We start from the raw sequence: 20685 nt of genomic DNA, 5'->3' as shown, positions 1-20685 counted from the left end.
TTACCTGCAAATTGATCATTTGGTTTGATTAGATTTGATTAATTGATTAGCGGCTGAATGCATAATGAGCATACATTTGATCTGCAATGTTGATCATTTGATTCTTTCGGGTGAAATTTGTGACTTACGATCTTTTGATATGGACGTCGAAATGGGAGAACGGAATGAAGGATGTCCCAACGAATCGAGATTCAAACCATCTCACTTTCTAGCCCGCCTCCCAAGACAGACTGGCTGAGAGAGAAGGGAGCGAGACTGCGATCTCAATTAACGACTTACTTCCATTTTTTTCTGTTCCTGATGATGATGATCTTCTTCCCCTGCACTCGTCTCCCCTTAGCTTTTGAGCGCCACGGATCGTGAACGTTGCCGTCAGTTCATTGATTCTATACTGCCTCTGCTAGCTAGCTTTAAAATCCTTTCTTTTTATTCTCTAGACCCTTACTATATTATATGTGTCCCGTGAATGTTTTTTTCTTTTTGGTAGTTTGTCTATCAGTTTGCCTGATTGTCTATCCGTCTCTCTGTCTGAATGATTCCTCATGCATATCTGCTCCTACCTTCAAAAGAAAACTTTCCGCTTCTTTCTTTTTCTTTTTCTTGCATCTACATGGGTACATGCCAAAAGGGGGGGGGGGGGGTGTGGGGGTGGAGAGAGCAGAGAGAGAGAGAGAGAGAAAGAGCAAGAAGGGGGGGGGGCGGGGTTGTTTTTGTGGTTGAGATTAATGGCGTTTCCATCGTCGTTGGATGATTTTCGGGTGGACGGGAGAGGGTGAAATCAATGTGAGAGTAGGACCTAAGGACCCCTCCCACACCGCCCTATATCCGTTTACCTTATTGTTTCACATTTGACCCACCCAATAAGGTCGATGCTTTTGCCAACCCCACAACGTCATACAGAGCCCCTCAATACATGCCCCTTGCTACGCCATTGCCCATCTCTTCCCTTTCCATCCGATGACCCTTTAACACAGACCTTGGCGCCCCTCCCCCATTCCATTGCCCCTTCAATGCCTCGCTACGCCGCAGACAATCACACACCCTCCTTCTATCCCCTCCACTCCCATCCAATGAGCATCTAATACGGGATAATAATGTCATCGACGGTAACCCTATGAGGGTTCTCATTAAAACCTACGCTATAGCTGTCCCGTCTCCATACTGCCCGTGACCTCTTTTCTACCGATGATCGCGGGTAATCCATCCCATCCCCCCTCCCGTGAGCTTTATAAAAAAAAATCAAGCTAATATCAATTTGATTCTCCTCTAGCTAGTTCTCTCTTCCCCATTTTTATTTCTTTACTTTTTCATTTCCCCTCTTTATCATGTCTTTTTAAAGTCCAATGTAACAAAAGGTAGCAAGCTTCGGGATTAAATATTACTTCAACACATAGATAATGATATCTTTTAGAATTTTACGTGGAATCTCATAAAATAGATTTCAAAATATCATTCCAATATTCTGAATATTCTTTTAAAGGTTATTGTTAATTGAAAAAGACTTAAAAAGGAATATTTACGCATCCGCAACTCTGAAGCACTCCGCCATTTTCGATAACCGCAAAGGACTAGGTTTTCTTTTTCCTTGTCATAACCAACGTATATATGAGTGAGAGAGATAGGGGGAAATATGGTACAGCGCTTTCCCTCGCATCATCATTTTCATTCTTCAATTTCACCTCAAAATAATGATTTTCCAGCCGGCAAAACCTTCATGAAATTAGACATGGATATTTAGCGCTTACGCAGCTTGAAAATGACAAAATCAGCTGCTTGAGGATTTTTGTATTTTCTGAAGGTAGAGATGGGTGCGCTGTCGCTTCGAGGGCGTATGAGATGTGGGTGATGGTTGTATATCATGATGACGGGGAGGATGATGTTCGTATGTAAGTGTCATCTTCAGTTCTATGCGCTCGGTAATGGAGCGCATGAGAGTCTGGAATGATTAAAGTTTTAGTTTGGCAGAAGGAACGTGCTGAAAATCTGCCACCCTCAATCTAAACACCTTGTCTTCTTACTTGCCTCAAGTTTCATCTTCTCGTGTTTTCACTGACGGCATTCACTGACGTAATCACTGACACATTCACTGACGCATTCACTGACGCATTCACTGACGTATTCACTGACGCACCACTGGCGCATTCACTGGCGCATTCGCTGAACATCGTTATAAAAGAGAGGGCTATTTATTATTTGTGTAAATGCTCTCTTTGAGCTATACGCCATTTTTTGTCCTTCAAAATGATAAGCAGTGTACCTCCTTATTGACAAGGCAGTTAGAGTTGTTGATCAAAACAATTTGCCTATGGGTATTAAGAAATGGATAATTGAGTCTTGAGACGATATAAAGCGTAAAATCACGTTATCCACAAACTCATTTTTTCATCCCGTGTGTCCCATTCATTCTACCCTCTTCATTCTACCCTCATCGTTTTCGCCATAACATCATGTAGGGTGCAACATAATGATAGTATGCGTTAATAATTGAAGACCAATTATTTCCGCCGAATTAAGATGTTCCTCGCCCTTCTCCATGTTAGCAGCTACCTCCATCACCATCAGTCCGTATTTCCACTGGGAAAGTTCCCATAGCCAACTAAAGTAGCAACAACTATGGATTTGTGCACGGTTTTCGCTTTCGGGTACGTTTTCGGGAAGAGATTACGTACAGTACTAATACGGATGTGTAGCATGTTATGTAGTCATTACAGACCGATGCGCGGTAAAGCGAAAAAGGCGCCAATGAGAACCCCTTCACCGTTGGTTCAGAGAAGTGAAAGTATAGAAGGAAGTGAAGCCTACTGACCGTGTGTGCATCCATAGTGCTTCTGGAGGAGTGCATTTTAGAGGTCATTCGTTGATTGTAAGTCCAGCTGAGCGAAGACAAATTGAAATTATACTTGAAGATCAAATTTGATAACACTGGTCATGATTTCATACTCCAAAGCGTACAGCCCGTGTCCAAAATTAATGCATGCGGCTACCCGTGAGAGCGTAAAGCCGTCCAATATGATCACTGCTTATGATATCCTAACATTTTTATTTTTACCATACTTTTAGATTCAGTGTAATAATCTCCACTTGTAACATTAGTTTTACTTGTATCATAAATTAACAACTAAATTAAATATAATATTTCTTAACTGCTAAATAATTAAGCTAATTCTACAATTTCTGACAATATAAATTCTTTGTATGATTCTCATCGTGACAATATGTTATTACTTTGCTAATAACCAAAAAGAAATAAGTTCAGTTCTTAATCTGAAATAATGACCAGTTTATTAAACGTCAAATTTAAAAAGAGGTCGCAAAAAAGCCTTTTAAGTGTGCTATACCTTGATATTTCTCTACACCTAGAACATGACAATCAAATAACTATAGGAGATGTCTAAGGTTACACGAGATACACATTAAGGAAAAGAGAGGGATGATTAATGATGTAGATACCGATTTAAATACACATATAAGGGTAAACCTTCGATTGACCGACATGTTTTCAATTGGAGCGAACTCTTGGCGTAGCCTACGACTTAATGGCTTCTCAAGTAAGTAATAGAGCGCGGTTAAGTAGCGATTTAAGAGAAGAATTGGATGACTATGGGGTACATTTCCCTTCAAAGGAATCAAGCCCTGGGATTAACGGAGAACGGAAATTGATAGTCCACCTCAAGAAGGACCCAGGAGAGATTAAAACCCAAGCTCTATTCTTCGCAGGATTGATCTATTAGTTAAAGGCAGAGGGGATGATAAAGAGGAGAAGAGGGGGACGAATTTCCTCTAAACAATGGATGGGGGTAGTGAGGGGGTAGAGAACAAAAGCGAGCGATCTAAGGCTTATGCTTACCTGTCGATAAGGACTAAAGAATCAAGTAGAGAAAGGTTTGAAATTGGGGCAGAAATAGAAGCTTTTCAGGCTAATTTTAGGTCTTGACAGGGTTGATTAAATACCAGAAAATAAATGAGTTTGGTTGACAAAACATGTCCGCAACCTTTAAAGGAGGTAATGCAATTTGAATCCAATCTGAGTCCCATGCCCTCAATGCAAACTATAGATATTACATAATGATCAGGGTAAAAAGTTATGTAATTAGATTCAAAGTTATTACATTAAGTAAAGTATTTTTTTTAAAGGTAATACACTCATCTGAGGGCCTCTTGATGTAAAATACTTAATCGAAATGCATTCTTTATTTGAATAAAGTGATAGTTTTATGTGCAACTTTTCCCCTTTAAATTTCAATCTCCATATGTCAACCTGAATCTTTGTTTGCCAAAAACGAGACAAGTGCTGGATAATTGAAACGAGAGTAAGCTCATGAAAGAGATACATTCACAACCACAATGATCTCAATTAACTGATAAACGTGAAACTGGAGGCGCCATCTTGGAATACAAAGATTAAAAAACCCGAAATCTTGTAATTGCATAATGACATCCGTTTTCTCCTTTGCAAGTGTGTAAAGATAATGATTACAAAAACACAACAACAACAACAGATTTCCAGTTGATTTACAAACCCGATAAGTTTTTAGAATTATAAATACGACATCCTATCTATGCTATTCACGTTTCTTAAGTGTCTTTCAAGTCAAAACCTCTCTTCGACACGAAAGTAATACTTTTTCACTTCCTTGCTTATCCATATAGAACATAATTACAAAAGTGTATCACTTGCCCATCCTATTATCTTGCAGACTCTTGAAACCTTTTCAAATGAAAAAAGTGTATCATTATGGGATTATCTAAAGTGTTCCTAAATGATCGAAGATTGGAGTTCAGCTTTGTTTGTCCATGGTGAAAGAGAATGGGGCGAGGTCGTGAAATGTACTTTTTTGCAGGTCATCAAATCAAATATTGGCGTAAATTTAGTACCCTGTATAGATGATGTACATATGGTCAGAAAGAGAGACCGCACTGAAAACTTTTGATCGTAAGAATTAACATTTTTGTTTTAAAGGGTTGTGATTATTACTGCAGAACGCCTCCTTTTTTTAGTATGTTTAGTTTGAAATGAATCACGTTAATTACGTTTACGTTATCTATAATAAGCATGGTAATTACATAGTGTCTTTTTTGTGTGTCAACGTCAGTTTAAGTGTTTTCGGGTCTCATATTCAATAGCCATTTTTGTTGTATTTCAAATTATATATTTGTTCTCTTTCCCCCCGTTTCATCGTACTGTGCAATTAGGAAATACAATGCGTTGGATATTGATAATAATGAGAAAAAAAATTAGACACAAAATTTCATCTGCTTTTGGCATAGAAGGTTTCTCTTGGGTTTGGAAATACCGTGTGATATCATCAGCTACTTGAGAAATATACATGTACGTACGAGCAGTCGGTATAGGTCCCCGAACGCAAGGGGAGGATTCGAAAACAATTTTAGCAATACCTGATCCTTCTGCCACGAGGCATTAGGAAATCTAAAAACCAACAAATGGGTTCTGAATTAGGCGGTACTTAAAGCTTGAAGACAGTTGGACAACCTGGAAAGTGGCTTCTCTTGTTCTACGTCAGGCCTAGTTGACTTTGTGATGTACATTTCCTACGAGAGCGCGCGCGGTCGAAAGTGAGCCGAACGGCGCTCGGCAAGGATCGGATTTCTTCGACGCCTGCTGCTTTTACTAACGAGAAAAGCGTGCGCGCCAGGGTGGGGGCATTACGGTGACACGCGTACTTAATAAACGGACCCGGGTTGAACTGCTGCTGCTACTGCGCGACAGATGTTGAACGGGGGATCTAAGAGAGAGTGAGGGGGTAAAGGAAGGGGATAAAAGCAATATGACTGGAGGAGAAGTATTTTAAGGGGCAGTGTCAGTTGAGATGTAGGGAGCTTGATAGATCGGAGGGTCATCCCAAGGGATTTCCTGTACCTTTTTTCCCTTTATTTTTGGATGTTGAAGGCTTGAAGTGCACTCGCGCCAAACTGATAGCTATAACATCCCCTTTATCCATCAGAAGTTAAAATAAAAAGGGGAAAGACGGAATCTAAAGTTTTGCTAAAAAGCTTTTTCGTCTCCTTATTACTTTGAGGCTCCTGAACTTAAACAAATACACGTGACTGAATAATTAGTTTGTATCTATCTGAGAAAAAAATGCCAAAGAATTAGAACACTATATAAATCCCACTCCTGACATAAAAATGACATTATTTTGATGAAGCATTACTTTACGTGTTTCAGGTCCCCAGATCTGCTTCAAAATCACGTTTCATGTTTAGGTTGCATGCAAATTCGTCTCTCAACAACTATTTCTTTGACTGAAGAACAGTATATGAGGTATGAAAGGAATGCAGAAAATTCGCAAGATCTTTTCAAGCAATCGTCGGGAATAGGGAAAGCGTACATTGAACTCTCACAGAGCAATGGTACAGGATAAAGAGTCTCTGAAGTGCCTCTGCTTTTTAAAGATACACCTCAATTTTGAAAATCCGCGAAAAGGCTTGCTGAAAATCTAGCAATCGACCAAACCTCGGATCTAAGTTTGGAAAGCTTCATGCTCTAAGTTTACATTTCATAGTGTTGTGTTAGTGTCGGGTTTACCCTCCTGATTTCTAGACGGCAACCAGGGGTAACTCTAGCCAGGCCGTCTGGCGGGATGATGGCTGCCATCGTGGCACTAGACGATGACCCTGACTCTGGTATTTGTACCTGTACCTCCAGTGCATCGTTGAGTACGAATGGAATGGCTGGACACAAGCTAAATTTGACCAAACAAAAGAATGAAGTCACAAAGCCTATGCTTTTCTCTCCTTTATAAACCGTGTTCTCCTTTGTCAAATGTTTCTTTCGTCACCAGCATCCTTTTGTTGTTATAAGAATTGAATTCAACTTATCTTATCCCTTTCTCAAACCGCTTCTATTAATTTCTACATTTCTTCTGCTCCTCTCTCGGATAATTATTAAGGACCACAGATACTATGTTTTGTGAAGATTTGGATACGTTTTCCTCATCTGTATATCTTGTCAGCTTAAGTACCAATGTATATTTCCCGTTACAACAGAAAAGAAAAAAAATATATCCCTCAAAATCGACATGTATTTGAAGCATTGACTTTGGAGGAATTTAATTTGAAGTTGCTGATAAGTTCATCAAAACCACCAGCACGGTGACAAAAGCCAGAACTGTCCATTACCACACGGCACAAACAGACGGCCCATTCATTACTGTTGGAGCATGATATATTGATATTCCAACTCGTCAATTTGTAAGCAGAGATTGCGACTCAGTGACAGTTTAGATCCGATATCGTCGCTCTCCCCGACCTCGGCGTTCGCTCGACGCCGACCGAAGGTTCTTATCCTCTAACATTACACCGCTCTCCACCCCGACCATTTCAACTCCTTGTTTCGTATACACCCCAGACCGAGGATTTATACACGAAGATGGAGAAAGAAAAGATGCGGTTTGACATTATCACGGACATAACAAAAATATCGCGAAGAAAACAAATCATAACTCTGGTTACCAAACCAACAGAAGTATTCTCGCTATTAAACTCTGCACCCTCCTGTGTTACACATCTTGCTTTGTCCAGTCGAAACCTACCATAATGAAAGAGGACAAACTGGGTGGTTGGTGATGAGATCCTTGGGTTGGCTGATAACTCTAAACTAATATATCAATTATATAGTAGGTGAAAAAGGAACAAACGCATTTTGTTTATGACCCTACAATATGCCATTGCGGTTTGAAATGTCAAACGTGATTGACACGAAAATTTGATATCTGGATGAGGATGAACATATTTATATGAATATCTTGACTGAAAACTTTACGTTGATATCTTACGTTGTAGAAAGTGAATTGATTAAGCTTAAATAATAAGCCTAACATTAAAGGGAAACAATGATAAACATGTTACCAGACATCCTGATATTATCTAGAATTTAAAGCAAAGACCAAAATGGGTTCATTTATATTAAAGCATGCTACTACACTTTTATTCATTTTACACATTCACCTAATATATATAGTCTACTGCATGACGATATCATTATACTGATTATGTTCACATTAGTTTTGTTTGTGTAGTTCAACCTTCTACGATATCTGATTGTATACATGGAAAGAATTAGTGTATCCATAACTCATCTAGAAATACAGGGAGTTGTTAAAGACAAAAAGTAGACAAGCAAAGAGAAACAACTCAAAACACGTGTAAGCTATCCGTATTCGTATTACCCCCCCCCCCCCGTATGTGTGGATATTGTAGAAAGAAGAATTATCCTCCACGAAACACATAAATGAGAATAAAGTTGTCCTGATGCTTTTCACTCAGCTAGGTGATTAAGCGATTCATTTTACCTTCGTTGATATTAACAAGGGCTGGATTCGATCAAGAAGGATGGAGACGCGATGAAGTCGTTGTCATGGAAACTGTCTCTTCAAATGTTTGGGACATGTTTGTCTTGAGATGCTGAGATGTATATGAATTATAGGGGATGATGATGAGAATGATAACAATGATGGTGATGGTGATGAGAATGATAACAATGATGTTGATGGCGATGATAGTGATGGTGGGAATTATGATGACAATAATGGTGATGATAGTGATGATTGGAATAATGATGATCATGATGACGATGATGACAATGCAATTGATACTATGATGATTATTGTGGCAATGGTGATGAGTATGATCATGGCGGTGACAACTGCAAATTATATTTATAATACTGTTATTTGTGTTAAATGTAATAACTCTATATTCAAAAGATAATTAGCGAATTTCCGATAACTTTTGTGAAGTGGTTATTATTCTTGACCACCAATCAGAAAGTTGTTGGTTCGAATCTTACCAAGATGCATGTGCATATAATTATAAGCATCACTATCTTCTGTTATATCCCTCGACCTTAATATAGGTTTGACAATTTGGGTTCCAGAAACTTTTTGTGACATCATGGATTATAGGAAAAAAATAATAGAAAACACGATCAAATATTTATAATGAATCTTTTTCTTGTTATTCTTTTTCTTTACAGATGGTACACCAGGGCATCATGATGGCCAGTCTGTCTTGGCCGAAGAAGCCCGCAAGATGATGAAGACGAACAGTGGTGCTTTCTCTCCCCACCAGATCGAAGCGATGGAGAAGGCTTGTAACCCCTCACTCTACCCCGACGTCTACCGCAAGGAAATCGCCCAGGATGCCCGTGGTCAGGTGATTACCAGGAAGATGGTACTATTTTATGCCTTTCAACCAACTCGAAAATATCTTACTATGTCATTATTGGTGTCAGGAGTGGGATTAAACGTTGGATGCCTAATTGGTCCAATTTTTTCACAAAAGAAAAACCAAGCATAGTCTAATTCACTTATTTTGTTTAGGTTAAAGAGCCATTGAACTCCATGCATACGTTGCATGTTTGTACATGTACTTCACTTACACAAACAAATGTAAAAGGAATTTCATCAAATGTTGTCTAAAAAGTTTACGATTTGACATAGATCCAGATCAGTGCATACACTACAGTTATTAATGTCCTCCTCAAAACAGGTCAAAAGATTTAAGAATCACTTCAGATATCAATGCATCTTTTTTCCCCTTCAAATTTGAAGCTTGATTGTTGTACTTTTATTTCTCGTTATCAGGTCGGTATGCCTATCTCCAGCGCCTCAGAATACCATGCGAGTTTAGAAGCACAGCGCCATCATGCGGTGACATCAGGTTATCATCAAACAGGTAATAACATCTTTTTTTTTATGCAACTGTGCCTTTATTTAGCTGTTCCAGACAAGATTGAGAATTTTTGTTGAGATGCAAGACCTTCAAAATATTTCGATTTTCAATCCATCCATCCTTCTTTACATTTCAGGCCAGAGTCGAGATATGACCCCACTTCACGGCTACCCAGCCTCATCTCAAGGCGGTTATTCCAGCGGCTCGGTGGCCAGTATCGTGCCTCCTCTAGTGCTTCCACCGGGCGGTGGCTCTTACAGCCATAGCGGACGGGAAGGTGAGTGCTCAAAACAACCGTGGTGGAGACTAAGTTCTAACAAAATGGCGGCTTACCAACCAACGCTTTTTCTGGCGTGGACTTACAGTCATTTTAAGAATTTGTTTCCACGTGGACAAACTTTATGTTGATCACTATATCGTTTTAACCCACCCCAAAATGAATTGCTGAAGACAAAAATGATAAAATTATCTAACTATTGGTTTCTCCCTTTCTCTCCTCGCTCTCTCCCTCCCTCACTCTCATGACCTCTTTCTTTATCAAACTGATGGACCACATATCATGATGGCTGTTAGAGTTGCATAGTCTTAATTTGAAGGGAAAAGTACCGATTAACCTAACCCAAATATGGGAAAAAACGCTGCTAAACTTGTCCTTCTAAGAAATCGATTACCATTTGATGATGCATCTTCAGTGCTAGTGAAACTGTAGGTTATTTAACTCTTCCTTTTCCTCTCATTGTTTTCGCTCTTTTCCCAGGTGAATATTCCTCCCAGTTTTCACAGTACAACCATCCCCACGCCCAATTCTCAGTTTCAGGCCATTACAACGATTGGCAACGCTATACTGGTAGCCAGAGCCTGCTAAGTAAGTAGACCTGTAAGTATTATCAATCACAAAAATGACGGGATACGGCTTGTGAAGAGACTAGCTATCGTGTTTGAATTCACTAACATCTATATTATTGTAAAATTTGTATTTTTGAATCACTTTAAAAACTAAACAGGACAGTTATAAAACCATCTCACCATTTTGTTGCCACGACCAGAATAATGATGTTAATTCGATGAAAAAACGGCTGCTTACTCATGTGAATCTAGTATTTTGGTTTTCCACACTTTCATTACTTATGCAGATTTACTACTAATTATCACAAAATTATTTACCGACCAAGTGAAAATTTACACTAGGCCACGAGCATTGTAGATTCCATTACCAAATTGAATTCTTTAATCTTTGCTCATGATGATGAATTTAAGATTAAAGATCAAAAATATCATTTGGCGTAAACAGAACAACATTTCGCTGTATTAGCATGCATACTTTATTTCTACATGCATTCATTTAAATTAATTTAAGTTAATATAACTATATTCATCATAATTTGCATGTGTAGTTTGTGATTCATGTGATCATTTTCTTGTATTCCTTTCAACCATTCGTCTTTTGTGTAAATCTTCCTTCATATGACCTCTCCCTCTGTGTAACCCAAGTTTGTTCTAATCTGTTGTATTCTGTTTGTCTCTTTGTTTCTTTTCTCACCCACACACCCTTCCACCCACCCAACCACCTACCCACCCATCCCATCCAAACCAATCATTCATTCATTATCACAAACTTGTATACGCGTGCGCAGATTATAGCTACCAATGAGGGCCAATGAATGTAACTCTTCCCAACCTTTTTTATGACCCTATAGCCAAACAAGGCAGCCCCCAGGCGCATGCCCAGATGTCAACCCACAATCAGGCCAGTCACCAGCAACATCAGCAACAACACCAGCAGCATCAGCAATACCTGTTGCAAGCTCAAAGCCACAACGCACATCTACATCCCTCATCGCAAGCTGGGTTGGTCGGCGACCCCCATAACAGAGTTGTATCGCCACAAAACGTCACAACCACCACCTCCCCTGCTGGCAACAGCAGCACCCCAAGCATCAACCATCATCCAGGATCGCAACCCCAGCAACATCATCCACAACAGATGCGGCACAGTCCTCATGATCTGACGGCCACCACAATGGCGGCGTCGCCCGATACCAGTGTAGTTGTCATCTCAACCGGTCCCGCTGGGGAACCAAGGGGTACAAACGTTCTGGATCTACGTACAGGGGTAACAAATGGCACCCCTGTCGTTTAATAACCCCAATCTACCCACCATCATCACCACAATCAATAACAACGATTCAACTAGCTCATGATCCCCTTCCATTGAGTATGCTGAATGCTGGTTCCCATATGTAATTATATGTATGTCTTGAAACAAACACTTCTTGTTTTCCGTCATTATAATGCCTGTCGAACAAACTATATTGAAAAAAAAAGCTATAATTCAGGATGAAAACAAAGAATGATCAAGTGCAAATTATGCAACCAACTATTTCCCACCATAAGTTGAATGTCCCACCAGATACAAATCATTCGAGTTGGATAGTCCTCCGAAATCGAGCGTAATGATGGATCAAAACTTTGGATATCCCCCTTTTATAAACCACCGTTTTTGTTCGTAGCGATTTTCCTGTACAAAGTATATCAAACAGTTCTTATTGTAAATAGATTTATTTTCTATGAAAAAAGGGCCTTTCTCTGAAATGTTTAGAAAAATATTCAATGTTTCCTTTATATTGTATATATTCATTCCATGTTTTTTTTGTAGTGTATATTTTTTGGTGAATGTGTGTCTTGTATTTATACCTTATACGACGACGATTCCAACATCGTGCGTATCTTCTGTTATGTGATGGGCAAGGCAATGCTTTATACTTGTAGAATAGTTGATTTTGATGGCGTGAACGCTGAACATGAAGGTTCACAGATCGAAGTTTACTTAAAAACCTTTCCCCTTTGTACTATTATATTATTTTCTTGGCTATAATAAACGCACAAACAAAATGCACAGTACGGCCTTTTGCTGCATCTTATCTTATTTATTCACTTGGCTACAAAAAAGTTTTTCGAACCTTTGACGTTTCTTAAGAAATTGGTTGAGGTGACGTTTTCTAAATAGATGAATTAAGTTATTCATTCCTTGTTTACTGCTCTCGATTCTGAACATGTCGTTTCAACGCTATGCGAAGAAAACATTGAAATATATTTCCAAGTGTATTCGGGCAGGTATTGGTGCAATAGGATTACTTTAGTCGTTTTTATTCATTTAAAAAAATATATTTTGATTATTCTTTAGGAAACTAACTCAGAGTTAGTGAGTTCGATATTCCATCTATTAGCAGTAGCTTAGAACTTTGGGATGACAGTGGATTTAAATCCATCGTCACAAACATGGATGTTTTTGTTTTTTACATTATCAAACTACAAATATTAATATATTTGTCATAATTCTGTGCGAAACCTACGCAATCGTGCAAGCAGACATTTTGAAATACTTTGCGATAATTTGTGATAAAAAAAAAGGATGCACATGAAATCAGTCGTTTTCGTTCACATGGTTAATGGTCATGATGATGATATTTTGTATTTGTCACGGTTAGATATGGAAGTAGATGATTCAAATTATATAAAGGTATTCGCCTCAGGAAATTCAATGAATTATGTCATAGGCAAAGATGTTGATAATAATTGCGTTATGAATGAATGCACAAGTATTCATATTATTTTGTCCGTCAAATTTGATTGTAGTATTCACATTCTAAGACATTTTCAAATTAGATAATCTTTTTCTCATGTATTTTAAGATTTCTGTGTCACAAAAAGTTTATTATTGAATTCATCTCCTGTCTTGATAGTAAAGAAAAAATCCCAGGCATTCTGGCTAAAAGCTTGAATTCAACATTTGTTTATCTGGAAAAATAAAAAAGCGTAACATGATTGGTCTTTCTAAAGAAGATCTTCAGATTTAATTGGATTTTTAGTTATAAGAACTATGATTATTGGATTATCTTTGGAAGAAACAAAAATGAATGCTTTAATATAAATTAATTTCATTCTTGATACTGTCACCATCGACCATAACTGTTTATATCTTGTAATATATCATATTTATTTATGTTAGTAATTTCGTTAAAACATTATCTTCTTTAGAAAATAAAAAAATTTCAACCACGTCAAACCTCCCTCACCGGGTCCTATATTTTCCTTCAATGTATACAACTTTGGGAGTTTGATTACTTATTTATTTTCATTTTGAACAAATTGAACACAATTTTGTATGGTGAAAAGAATAAACTGAGTCACACAATGTCTTTATTGTATTTATACACAAGTTTCTAACCTATCGATATAGTTCTCTGTGAATTGTTAGGTATCATTATTCATTTTGCACAATGCCTTTCATTCTCAAAAATAGTGTCGCGATGAAATATGTGATGACACGTACTAAAGATATGAGAGTTTTGATATGTACATATTAAAAGACATGCCTTTGAATATGAACAGTAATGTATAGTGGATTACGACCAACAGCGTGGTAAAAGGGAACAAATTAATAATAAACAATAATGAGGATAATAGTATTGATCAGGATAATAATGACAAATTATTAAAGCAAGGTTTGATCGAAAGTGTAGTCAGGTCATATAAACAAAATTTCAAACTAGTTTTGTAGCACCGTATCTTGTTACTTTTTCAATATTTTGTAAGCTTGTATTTTTTGCTTTTCCCTTTAATATTACGTTAAGGATTTACAGTCAAATCTGAAATGTCAAATTTAAGTATGTTATGAATAATAATCCCTTACACGTGTCCATATTCGTGTAAACTTTATCACATTTGTTTTTTATTTATTATTATGAATGTTATTCCTTTATTATTTTAATCGTTATTATTATTGTCATCATATTTATTGTGATGATTACTATTTTTAATATTAATATTATGTTTTGTTTTTTGTTTTTTCTTGGGGGGGGGGGGGGGGTTAAATTTAATGAAGAACCCTTTGCAGAAACTTAAAAATCACAAATATCCCTATGTGAAACAAATTGTTATCTTGATTATGCTCTACACAATAACGTAGAATTGCATTGATTTTTACTAATTCTATGTTTGACAGTTCGAAGAAATTTAAAGATCATCTCTTGTTTTGATATTCATTTTTCGATATGCCTTATATATAAGCCCATTTCGACCAACACTGTTCCATATTATGAGTGATAACAGGTATTCCTTTTTTGTTTTTGTAATTAATGAGACTTATTGTACATCCCTGGGACACTGTCATAATCGTCCTTTTGTGTGTGTAAGGGTGCTACTTTCCTAGAAAATCATACCCATTCCATTATCCCCCATCTATCTCTCTCTATCTTTCTATTTTAATTCTTTCTTTCTTTCTCTCTCTCTCCCTCCCTTTCTCTCTCTCTCGCTTTTATCCTATCTAACCTCTTTAAAACAGTTTCATGTCTTTTATATACACATTTCGATTTCAAATTCATCTTGACTTTATTATCCAACTTGACTTGCAAAAGAGTACATTCTTACTTAATTATTTATTGTATAAAAGAGGAGATGTTTTACATATTGTATAACCTCTTCCACAGATGCTGACTATGTTTTGATTTATTGACTTTTTTCTTTTCTTTTGTGGTTAGTTTTATACTAAAAATCAACGTATATTATATGAATTTGTAAGAATACAATCATTCACTTATCTTCACTCGTGAAGCATTATGGTTGTGATATTTCATGGAAATGTCTCACAACATACTTTGTACATGGTATTCGTTTGTAATAAAAAGCGAAAAACACCTTGACATGTTCGAGCGTATTCTCTTCTGCTTAATTCGCTAGAGGTCACCAGCTGTTTGTTCAATTCCTTCGAAGACGGGCGATACGAAAGGAATGATGATGATAATGACGATGATAATGATGGTGAAGATGATGATGATGATGATGTGGATGGTGGTCATGGTGGAGATTTAAGTGATGATGGATATGATGTTGCTGTTGATGATAACGATGACTAGCGGCCGTTGTGATGACGGTGATGGTGGTGATGATAATGATGATGGTGGTAGTAGTGGTGATGATGATGGTGATGGTGATGGGGATGATGATAATGGTGATGGTGATGAGGGTGATGCTGCTGCTGATAATGATGGTTACTATAATGCTGATAGAAATGATACGGATGATGATATTAAGAATGATAATGATTGTGATGTTTCTGGTGATGCTGTTGGTGATGGTGGTGATAACGACGATGCTTTATGAAAATGAAGATGGTAAACAGTAAAATTGTGAACACACCTCGAAATTCTATAGACACATTTAGCACTCATAATTTATGTAAATCATTAAGTTTGTTTATTATTACACAAAGAAAGCTCAATGACAAGAACATTTCATGCAAAGCGTTCGTATTGTTTTATTTATAAATGAAAGCCAATTTAATTTATTACACTGATCTTAAATCAAGCTTGAGCTAACGAACTCTGGATTACCTCCCTCTCCGTCATTCTCGATGCAAGAGAAAAAGCTACACATTCTTTGTTCGCAGATGGCGCTCTTAAAGAAATAGAAACGCGCTCTGATTAATCAACCTATTCAAAAATATGTCAGCCAAAAATGGATTAAAAACAAAAAAACTTACAAAACTTAACCAATCTCCCCCAAACAAACTAATGAAACAGTACAGCAAAAGTAAAAGCAAAACCAACAAAAAGAAAACAACTAAAAACATACTTATTACTATTATCCCCAAGATACCGATGTAATTCCTATATTGGGTAAATTCAAAGCATTTCCCCCTAATCAAAATTAAGCTTAATTTGAATGAAGTTGCGATCCATAAGCCAAAGATAGATATGTTAAACAGGAAACATATGTCTGTTCATTCTAGAATTAAAAAATGGATCTACGAGAAAGTAAACATCTATAATAGGATCCATTAGGTTTTTAATGTTGAATGATTATCGTTTCCAAAGTGGTACCACATTGATATCTGGATATCACCGTTTTTAAATTTTCACACAATTAAGATATGACATGAATAATGGTTATAGATAATGATTATCATTAACAATATATTGACGAAAACGGTGCCATCTTATATATTTCCTATTGACAATTGAATTTGATTTTAATCGGAAAATTTAGAAGACGAAGCTACACATATATAGTATAATAGTACATTTTATTTGCTCTATACCAAAGCTGTTTATGTCTGAGTAATAGGAACGAAACGTTTCATGTGATAACAAAAAATTGATACAACTTATTGAAAGTAAAGAGCCCACAAAAATGCAATATACACTGTTGGTCATAATGGAGGAATATTTATTTTTACCCCAGTTTAGGGAAGGATTTTAAAAAACTATTTATTTCTAAAAGATCTAGATAATGGCATACATTCTGAAATTTTATTGAATATTAATTTGCGAGTGTTTGTTTTGCGTGACTGCTTAATCATATGTGTGCTACTATGCTAATCAGCTAAGGGACCTACGTCCTTAAATCACAATTGACAGTAATGAGGATTAATGCCTCACAAAAGGGCACTAATAAAGCTGATCGACACGATTTTTATCCTGGGGCCTCACAGTAACGAGACCATTGCTTAACCCCTGAATCATGACTGTACGCAGTGTTTGCTAGGGTACGCGGCCCCTTCGACAAATCCCCCAAAACAAAGAAAATGCAATAAATTGTCAAAAAAAAATTCATTGCATTTCCCCCCGGCCCCCAACAGGAAAAATTCCTCTGTAGGGCCATGCATTATGGTTCAAGGCATGGTCACACAGAGGAATTTTTCCTGTTGGGGGCCGGGGAAAAATGCACTGAATTTTTGACAATTTATTGCATTTTCTTCGTTTTGGGGGATTTGTGGGGGCGGCCGCGTACCCTAGCAAACACTGCGTACAGTCATGATTCAGGGGTTAAGCAATGGTCTCGTTACTGTGAGGCCCCAGGATAAAAATCGTGTCGATCAGCTTTATTAGTGCCCTTTTGTGAGGCATTAATCCTCATTACTGTCAATTATGATTTAAGGACGTAGGTTCCCTAGCTGATTAGCATAGTAGCACACATATGATTTAGCAGTCACGCAAAACAAACACTCGCAAATTAATATTCAATAAAATCTGAGAATGTATGCCATTATCTAGATCTATTAGAAATAAATTTTTTTTTTTGAATCCTTCCCTAAACTGGGGTAAAAATAATTATTCCACCATTATGACCAACAGTGTAGCTATCAGCTCATGCATGCATTTCAGAGATATCATAACAATGAGAAAGTGAGCATCTATGATAGAATCCATTAGGTGTTCCTTTTGAATGATTTTCGTTTCCAAAGTGGTGTAACACTGTAACGGTGCCAACTATATAGTTCCTATTTACAGCCGAATTTGATCTTAATCGAAAAATGTATTTTAAAAAAAAGACGAAGCTACACAAATAGTATAATTGTACATTTTATATGCTCTATATCAAAGCCGTTTATGTCTGAGTAATAGCAAAAAAATTATTAATACAAAATTATAAAAAGTAAAAGAGCCAACAAAGAGCGTCGATATAGTTATCAGCTTATGCATACATTGCAGAGATAGCAAAAGAGTAGCTCTGTCATCACACGTCGATCCACTCGTTGTATTGAAGTGTATTGCCAAGACTAAGCACTACAGAGAAAGAAAGGGAAAGAGAGAAACAAAGAAAAAGACGATTACATATAGAAATGATAACAATTCTTGCTATATAGAACATATTTTTATGATATAACACTTCTAAGCGCTTCATAGGGAAATATTAAAATATTATTACCCTGCCTTTTGCTCCGAAATCCGTAACGCTCAATACACTCAATGAAAAAATCCTACACGATTCCAGTTACATTTACAAAGAAATAATTAATATCTTTCATGACCAGGGGTGGCGATCCCGGGGGGGGGGGGGGGGGGGGGGGGGGGGGGTCGTCTCCCTTCAAAATTTGAAAAAAGTGCAAAAAAAAATGTATAGCAAATACTGACTAAAGATTGTAACACACTTTTAGGCTCTGGAGGGCCAAAGAGTGTAGCGTTTAGACAAATAAAAATGCAAAAATGTCCTCACTCGGCAGCTACGCTCCCTCGCATAATATCCTTCAAAATGTTTAAGTAAATACCGAGAAAAGTGAAGTGTGAAAAAATATATTGCTTGTTTTTATACTATAGTTTTGCTAAGGACAGGGGCGTACGCAGGGGGGGGGGGGGGGGTTTTGGGGGTTCAAACCCCCCTTTGGTATTTTTATGTATGTAAACCCCCCCCTAAAAAACCCCTAAAACCCCCCCCCCCTTTGGTTTTTTTTTTTTATTTATTTTTTTTATTATTGAATTTTTTTTATACCCACGGCTAACCTAAATAAGGTGACCTTACCCCCCCCCCCAACGACAAAAAATGTCAAATTATGAAATTTCGAGACCAAAAAAAAAAAAAAAAATGTGTCCGCTTACCCCCCCCCCCCCGGCCGGTGCGATTTTCAAATTTTCGGGAGCAAAATATTTAAAACCCCCCCCCCCTTGAAAAAATCCTGCGTACGCCCCTGGCTAAGGATTGTAGTTTTTTAATACAACCAAAACTTCCTTCGTCACCTTCACCCCTCTCATTCACTATGCTCCCTCGCACTTGCGTATTGATGGGGGGGGGGGGGGGCTTGGGGGAAGTTCCCCCTAAAAAAATTAAATTAAAACGTGGTTTATTTCTAACTCGATACCAGTGATTTAAAAATGTTGCTGAAATGGCATTTTTTCCTGAGCTTCCGGGGGCTCTGCCTCCTGGACCCCACCAATTAAATGCCCTAAGGCGGTCCTTGGATGCTCATCTGATCGTAATTAAATGCCTAAAAACCCTGAGCTTCTGGAGGCTCCGCCCCCTGCACCCCACTCCAATTAGTGACCTGCATGTCAGTGCAAGTCAATGCTACTCTGACCGTAATTAAATGCCTAAAACCCCTGAACTTCCGTGGGCTCTGCCCCATGGATGCTCATCTAACCTTAATTAGATACCTAAAACCCCTGAGTTTCACGGGGCTCCGCCCCTTGACCCCCGCTAGGGCTTTGCCCCTGGACCCCACGCCAATTTACGCTCCATTGCTTCGCTTGCTTTGCTCTACCTGATCGTTAATACTTAGCCCCCCTCCCCACTATGGAAAAAACGTTGCCAGGGCCTGCGTAACATGTGAGAGTGGTGGTGATGCGGTTTTTTTTCTCCCCCAACGTTTTTGCTCATTACGCCACTGCTCCCTCGTCCCTCACATTTCGTCCCCCCGGTAGTGAAAAGAAATCGCCGCCCCTGTTCATGACATTAGTTTTCTTAATTATTGAAATCTGGTAAAAGAAAATGAATTTACAATGGTTTATTAGTTGAATTCATATCGGCCAAGTGCGAAATTGAGACAATTTTTTTTTTACAGCGAACATGTTATCTTATTGAAGAGTCGGTTCTTTATAGCTTTCATATCAAGTTAATGAGATGACGGAGCGTTCCGATAAAGATGAAGAGTAGTCTGTGAGCTTCTCTATCCTCTGTATGTCAATTTTAAGAATACCATCATAGAAATGTTCCCTGAACATGATTGCTCTTGAAGTACCCCCATACTCAGCAGATGACTAGTACTAGCTAAAGTGTTTGGATCAAACAGTCAATAACGAATGTGCGTGTAGCTCCATGTACCCATTTCTGTGTCAAGATTGTATGATCTCCGCCAAGATTGAGCCAATTTTCGTTTCATTTTTAACATTTAAAAACTTCACAATCCACCCCTCTGTACTACATCTAATAGGAATCAATAGTAAGTTTGTAAGAATTAATCTGTATAAATAAATAAGCATGAAATTGTATTTTGTGTTAGCTGTAATGATAAGCGCATGGTGAGACTTTCCAGTCTATTTTGCAATGTAAAAGTCCATCTTTACTTTGTTATCATTATTCGTATTTATTAATAGTATTACTATCATTATAATGATTATATTTAAATTATTATTATTATTATTATTTTTATCATTATACTATAACTACCATTATACAACAATAATTATTAATCAACCTTTCACAATACCACTACTTGAC

The 20685-nt window shown here is 37.5% G+C and overlaps 1 protein-coding gene across 4 annotated transcripts in view; it reads left to right on the top strand.

Moving 5' to 3' along the window:
- The window catches only part of LOC576377 (paired box protein Pax-2a), a 36620-nt gene extending 24657 nt beyond the window's left edge, over positions 1-11963 (top strand). For 2 of the 4 annotated variants that reach the window (XM_030979676.1, XM_030979675.1), the window contains exons 5-9: positions 8996-9192; positions 9606-9696; positions 9830-9970; positions 10451-10558; positions 11391-11963. In XM_030979676.1, coding sequence (XP_030835536.1) covers positions 8996-9192; positions 9606-9696; positions 9830-9970; positions 10451-10558; positions 11391-11833 — 980 coding nt within the window. In that variant the 3' untranslated portion in view covers positions 11834-11963. Of the gene's footprint in view, positions 1-8995; positions 9193-9605; positions 9697-9829; positions 9971-10450; positions 10571-11390 lie in introns of all 4 variants that reach the window. The other 2 variants (XM_011683671.2, XM_030979677.1) reach the window with 2 other exon arrangements.
- Positions 11964-20685: the final 8722 nt, after the last annotated feature.

This window comes from Strongylocentrotus purpuratus, unplaced genomic scaffold (genome assembly GCF_000002235.5).
Source record: "Strongylocentrotus purpuratus isolate Spur 01 unplaced genomic scaffold, Spur_5.0 spur5_scaffold_10, whole genome shotgun sequence".
Taxonomy (NCBI): domain Eukaryota; kingdom Metazoa; phylum Echinodermata; class Echinoidea; order Camarodonta; family Strongylocentrotidae; genus Strongylocentrotus; species Strongylocentrotus purpuratus.
The sequence above is the reverse complement of the archived record's forward strand: the minus strand, read 5'-3'. Positions and strand labels throughout refer to the sequence as shown.